Raw genomic sequence first — 7,115 nt, forward strand, 5'->3', positions numbered from 1 at the left:
GAATCTAAAGCACAGAAAAACGTCACCCGGATGCTTCAAATGGAAGCAAATAATTATATAAAAATCAAACGCCATGGGTTGCAAGTCTTCAAGGTTTTTTCCTTCCGCCCGTTACCAAACAATGGATCAGAACATTTGGATTTGGTAACTGCCTGAACCCTAGATCCACATTGACGGAACTTAGCGAGCTTAAAGAGAAGGGATTATGACTATTTGGGAATTCAATCCTAAACTGAGCCCCAAACAAATATAAATGAATTACGGGCCCAAATTTTCCTAGAGTCCATCTAAGCCACAAATGGCCCAATTGGATATACCAAACAAAAATACATCTTCTCAACTTGGGCCTATAAAACAATACATCTTCTCAACTTGAGCCTCTAATTTACATATCATAATTTAGCAACAAGTTATAGCATAGTAGTGTTGTACCTCATGCTTTGAGGGCTTCTCAAAAAAAATTAACATTACACTTTTAACCCATAAGTCTTTGATTTTTTACTTTCAACCAAAAGTTTTCATCTTTTTTAATTTAACCTCACAACTTTGTTACTTTTAACTTTGGTCCCCTATACTTAATATACTCCTCAAAACTTCCGTTTTACATTTCATTCTCGGCGCAACGTATGTGTGTGGTTCAACGCTTTTATGTTTTGTTTTACACTACGCTCTAAATTTTGCGAGTTAACATGATGGAACGGTGCATATGTGGTTCAACATTTTTACATCGTCATTTTTCCTGTTTGATAGGTTGTCGCGACGTGCGGGTCCTAAATCGACTTAGTTATTATTTTCTATATTTTGCGTTTCGGTCTAATTTCTCAGCATTAACACGCGGTAACTTTAGTGTTGATGGTCGCTGCTGGTGGTGTCGCATTAATGCTATTTGTCACGGTTTTACGCCCCCGTTGCAACGCGGGGGACTTAATACTAGTTGGTATCAAAACCAACATATACCTATCTATACATTTATGATAATGCAAGCAATACAAGATATCTATACTAATCACATCAAGTTGATTTTTTTCCCTTATAACAATATCCTCTGGCAGCCAAACATTTCCATGGGCATTAACTCTTTTACTATTGTTGACTTTTTTTTCCAACGTTGACATTTTGACAAGAATTGAGTATTTGGCCATCCTTGCTTTTTTTTTCTCTTAACTAATAATCAAGTTCTTATTACCCAAGAAATAGTTATGAAATGAGAATGATCCAAGAATTCATAATTAACATACCAAAAAAAATAGTTTATAAAGTCAAGCGCAAATAAATCAGAATGAAGTTGGTGTATATGTTTTAAGTAATTACATAACAAATTCACAGGGCCAGCTTGGGACAAGTGCGGGGTGGGCCACCGCACAGGGCCCACACTCCCAAAGGGCCCATAATTTTATTTTTTGCATATATATTTTGTTTATATGTAGTTTTGAGCTGAAATTTTATAGACAAAAGGATTTGTTGTCTGGTGGTCTACCGCCATACTTTCATAGTAGATACTGGCGTCCGAGACGTGTTCTCTACTCATTTCTTCTATTTCTTTGCTGAAGTCCTTGTTTTCTTTTTTTCTTTTTTTCTTTTTTTTTTTTTTTTTTTGGCTTTGACCAGCCCATACTTTAAATTTTAATTCCCTTTCTTTTTTCACAGAAACTTTCTTTTCTTTTTTCCATTTCTTTATGGCTCTAATTTTTAACTCCCTTTAGTAAATGTGACCCATTGTATTTGTTAATTATGTAAGTGTTCTTTTTTAAATAATTGGTACGGGTATACTATTTAAAAAAATATATAACATATATATATATATGGGTATACTATTAAGAAACGACTATTAGTAATATGTTCAAACGGTGTAAACCGAAACAAACTAAATCATGACATAGTAAATAAATACCATCTCATAATGATAAAATGGTCATTTAGGCCAAACGGGTTAAACGGTGATGTCGCCAGCATTTGACAATAATAATTAATGGTCGCTAGTCGAGTTTTCTGCTTATAGGGAAATAGTGTATGGTTTGCGTTGCTATTAACTAGCAATTAATAGTGCAAGGTATTTAAACGGGTCAATGCTATGACCCGAGCGAGGTATGTGTAATGGGTCAAACTCTTATTGAGGACATAAGGTCCGATGAGAGTTAAACGAGTCATGAGTGAACATAGGACTACCTAAAGTAAGGTAAATCCAATAATTTGAATCATAGATATTATGTTCTTAGGAACATAATGATCTTAATAGATTATGGTTAAAATTGCCCACTTGGTCAAAATATGTCATTAAAAGTCCTTTGTGGTAAAAAGGGCTAAAGTTGACCAAAACGCCCTCGAATGATAAATCGAGAAAATGTCCCTTTAGGGTAGTTTAAATAAGAGTTTTATAATTTGGTCAATCTTTTCGTAGTGTATAGTCGAAGGTTTAAACCATCTTGGCACAGTGCTACATAATGGGTCAATTTCTTTAAATTGTCATACTTGAGGATATGATAGGAATATAATGATATTCTATCACCATCCTGTTGTCAATGATAATCAGAGATGAGAAAGAATAATCAAAAGGAACTAGTTTTTATTGATATATTTCTCTCATACAAAACATAAAACCAAGCCTTTATTTATAGGCTTTACAAGAACGAATAAAAGGAAAGACTTTTGGTAAATATGGAGATGATCTTGAGGAATCCATAATTTTCTGTAGATTATTTTTTCCTTTTCTAACACTCCCCCTCAAGTTGAATTGTGGGATTGTCACGATTCAACTTGGATTGGTTTTGATTTTGGGTTTGATTATGTTTTGGTTTTTGGTTTGGCTACCGTCTCCTTGACTTGGTAGTTTGAGCTATTGAGTTACCGCCTTTCGACATGGTAACTTTTGATTTGATTTGAGGCTACAGCCTTTCGACATGGCAACCTATTTTGGGTTTTGGTTTCCCCTCAAGTTGAAAAAAATTCAACTTGACCGTTTGGGTTTTGGCATTAGTTTGGGTTTGGGTTTTTGTTTTTGGTTTGGGTTTTTTTTTTTTTTTTTTTTTTTTGGTTTTGGGTTTTTGAGTTTGAAAAAAGATTTTTTTATGTTTTTAAAAAGATTTTGTTTTTTTTTATTTTTTTCAAAGGTTTTTTTCCTCTTTAAGGCACTCCGCCTTCACCTTGTCTCTGCTTCTGGAACTGCTCTGCTAACATTTACAAAGCATTGGAGCCCAACTGATCCAAAATGCCCGGGAAAAAATCTTCCAATTTTTTTGTTTGCGGAGAGCCGCTAACGACCCAAGTATTGGCAGCAACAACAGCTTGAACTTTTGGGTTCAAGAAATGAATAACAATATCATCTTTAAAGATTTTAACTTCCTCAATTGATGGTATTGAATTTACTCCTATTCCTTTTAAAGTGGTTTGCAGCCTTTTGTCGTCTGTTGTGTTTGTTCTATGATCCGCTTTCTTCTTTCTTCTAACGCTACCCTTCCCACCGGTGCGAACAGCACCGACCATCTTCTTTAGCTTTTCTACGTTCATCTCGGCGTCGATCGAAGGGAGGAATGAGCGGCGAGTTGTGGCCGGAGGACGGTGGTGGAAGGTTGGTTTTGCTGAATGGATTCGCCGGAACCGTGCTGGATCAGAGTTGCATAGCGGTGTTGATTGGACTGGTTCGCTGGAAATAGTGGCGACTGGCTGGAAGTTTTATGTGGCAAACATGAATCGGATTAGAAATCGCCGGATGAACAGCGTCGGATCAGATTTGAAACAAGACTTTTAGTGGCGGCCGAATATGATAGTTAAGGGTCAAAGAACAATAACAGGAGATTAGATTCTTGGGATTTTGGTTTTGAGTTTGGGTTTTTTCTGGCTGGGTTTTGGTGTTGTGATTGGCGAACAGAGTTTTCAAGGATCATAACTCTGCTCTGATACCATGTTGTCAATGATAATCAGAGATGAGAAAGAATAATCAAAAGAAACTAGTTTTTATTGATATATTTCTCTCATACAAAACATAAAACCAAGCCTTTATTTATAGGCTTTACAAGAACGAATAAAAGGAAAGACTTTTGGTAAATATGGAGATGATCTTGAGGAATCCATAATTTTCTCTAAATTATTTTTTCCTTTTCTAACACATCCATCACAATTGAAGTTGTGATGATAAATAAATAAAGATAATATGGTGAAAACGCAGATTAAAAATGGAAATTAAGGTATGGGTCAAATAAGTCTTTGTTTGATTTGAATAATTAAACGGGTCAAAATAAATGTGAAGACGCATACCGGATAACGGATGCGTAAAAACTTAATGATAGTAACTCGAGTAATGGAAATAATCATCGATATGACTTTCAGGTGGAAGAGATGTATTGTGTGAGCTTGTTTCTTAAAAATACAAACGGGTCAAATAATTTCGTAAATGAACTTTAAGTCGAAAGCTAAGAGATAAGAATTTATTTCTCCGGATAATGGATTTTAGTCTGAGATTGTGGAGAATTAAATTACGATCACGTACAAAAAAAAATTGAGTTCAAACGGATAAGCATAGAAAAAGTTATGGCTGTTTTCGTGTTTAAGGCAAAACTGGAAAACAGGTGCAGCAGGACTAAACCGTAACCTACGGCTGAAGGTCGTAGGCTACAATTGAGAGGGGCTATGAAAACCCTGTACTGGGTGCCATAGGCTACGGTCTGTCAACCATAGCCTACGGTGGGTTATTTCAAAACTTTGTTTGTTTGTTTGTTTAGTATATTTGGGTTATCAAATTCATTTTAAGCATTATATAACTAATGTGATTGATGAAATTTGATATTTAGGTGATCGTTATGATGTCACGGATGATTGGTGCAGCAGGGCTAAACCGTAACCACGGCTGAAGGCCGTAGGCTACGGTTGAGAGCGGCTATGAAAACACTGTACTGGGTGCCGTAGGCTACGGTCTGTCAACCGTAGCTTACGATGGGTTATTTCAAAACTTTGTTTGTTTGTTTGTTTAGTATATTTGGGTTATCAAATTCATTTTTAAGCATTAAATAACTAATGTGATTGATGAAATTTGATATTTAGGTGATCGTTATGATGTCACGGATGATTGGTCAAGCATACAAAGAACCGAACACGTTGAAATGTTTTAACTTTTATTAAGTTTTATGAAACTCAAATTTGTGTATGGATGTCTATTTTCATTTATTACATTTAAATGATAAAAGTTTCTATAGAATTTAAATTAATTAAGCTAGGGTCTTACAAAAACCACAGGAATCCTAGATTCCAAGGGTTCTGAAACGTTTGGCAAATGTGAATCATTCTTATGTGGAAAGTTAACAAAAGAACCTTCCTCAAATGTTGGAGAGAGAGCTAATGATCTGTTGGGACTTGTGCATACAGATGTATGTGGTCCATTCAGAACAATGTTAAAACATGGAAAAAGATACTTTGTTACATTTACTTATGATTTCAGTAGATATGGTTATGTTTATCTTATGAAGCATAAACATGAAACCCTTGGAAAATTGAATACCAAAATGAAGTAGTGAATCAGCTAAGTAGAACTATTAAGATGCTTCGATCATATCGAGGCGGTGAATATCTTAGTCCGGAATTCATCGACCATCTAAAGGATTGTGGAATGGTTTCACAACTCACTCCACCAGGAACACCATAACACAATGGTGTGTCTAAGCGGAGAAATCAAACTCTATTAGATAAGGTTCAATCAATGATGTTTCGAACAACCATTCCACGCTCCTTTTGGAGTTATGCTCTGGAAACTGCCGCAAGACTTGTGAATATAGCTCCAACGAAGAAGGTTGACAAAACGCCTTATGAGATATGGCATGAAAAGAAACCTAAAGTATCCTATCTTAAGGTCTGGGGATGTAACGTTTATGTCATTCTAGAATCTTCGGATAAACTGGACCCAGAGGCGGAAAAGTGGTTTTCATCGGATATGCTAAAAAGATCGGTTTGCTTTTCTACCATCCCATTGAAAATAAGATTTTCACTAAACGCGAGGCACTTTGTTGGAGGAAGAGATTTTGGCGCGAGGGATTGGAGAAAATCATGTGGAACTTGAAGAAATTCGAGAATCACAAGTAACTGAACCAATTGTTCAGACAGAACCAGAAGTAACTGATCCAACTGTTGAAGTTGAGCCTGAGAGGACTCAAGAAACAACAGAAACACCAAGTGTTTTAAGAAGTATTAGGGATCGTAGTGCACCTGAAAGGTATGATGATATTTTCATGATTGATGAAGCTGAACCTGCTACTTACAAAGATGCAATCATGGATTCAGAATCCAAGAAATGGCAAGAAGCCATGAATGCAGAGATGCAATCCATGTATGATAACCAAGTCTGGGATTTGGTTGATCTTCCTACCGAATGTCGGACTGTAGGAAACAAATGGATCTTCAAGAAGAAGACTGACATAGATGGAAATGTGCAAACTTACAAAGCATGGCTTGTAGCGAAAAGGTTCTCTCAGATACAAGGAATTGATTATGAGGAAACTTTCTCGCCAGTAGCCATGCTTAAGTCTATTAGAATTCTACTTGCCATTGCTGCGTATTATGACTACAGGATATGGCAAATGGATGTCAAGCTAAATAAATTCATCTATGGATTAACGCTAGCATCTCGCAGCTGGAATCTCTGTTTTAAGCAGAAAATCAAAGAGTTTGGTTTTACCAAAAACGAAGATGAACCATGTGTTTATAAGAAATCTAGTGGGAGCTGTTAGGGCTGGATTTTTATTATACGTGATCCTTATAAGTGATCCTAACCAGTGATCCTTGTTCCTTTGGCAGACAGTGATCCTCAGGAGGACTTCAGAATCAGGATCATGGGACATTATAGTGATCCTTATATTAACGGCTACTTCCGCTCAATACAATATTGTTTTGCAGGAACATCTAGCAGGATATGCTCTAGACATCATGATCCAGGGACGCGTCTTCACAAATATCGCAAGAGCTCAGTCGAAGAAAGACGTTGCACAGGATATGGAAACTAGGCTTGATTTATGGGCGGCTATTTAGGCTAGATTGTATCTCATTTCTAAAGGGGTAATGAGCTGAATAATAGTTTAGCTACCTAAAATAGGTCACCAACACATGTATAAATACCACTCTTCCTCATTCGGAAG

General features: G+C 36.3%; 1 protein-coding gene across 1 annotated transcript; it reads right to left on the minus strand.

Moving 5' to 3' along the window:
• Positions 1–3,174: 3,174 nt before the first annotated feature.
• Positions 3,175–3,504, minus strand: LOC110907541 (basic transcription factor 3). Its single transcript, XM_022152507.1, has one exon. It carries the CDS (start codon positions 3,502–3,504, stop codon positions 3,175–3,177), a length of 330 nt encoding a protein of 109 aa, XP_022008199.1.
• Positions 3,505–7,115: the final 3,611 nt, after the last annotated feature.

This window comes from Helianthus annuus, chromosome 14 (assembly GCF_002127325.2).
Source record: "Helianthus annuus cultivar XRQ/B chromosome 14, HanXRQr2.0-SUNRISE, whole genome shotgun sequence".
Classification (NCBI taxonomy): Eukaryota; Viridiplantae; Streptophyta; class Magnoliopsida; order Asterales; family Asteraceae; genus Helianthus; species Helianthus annuus.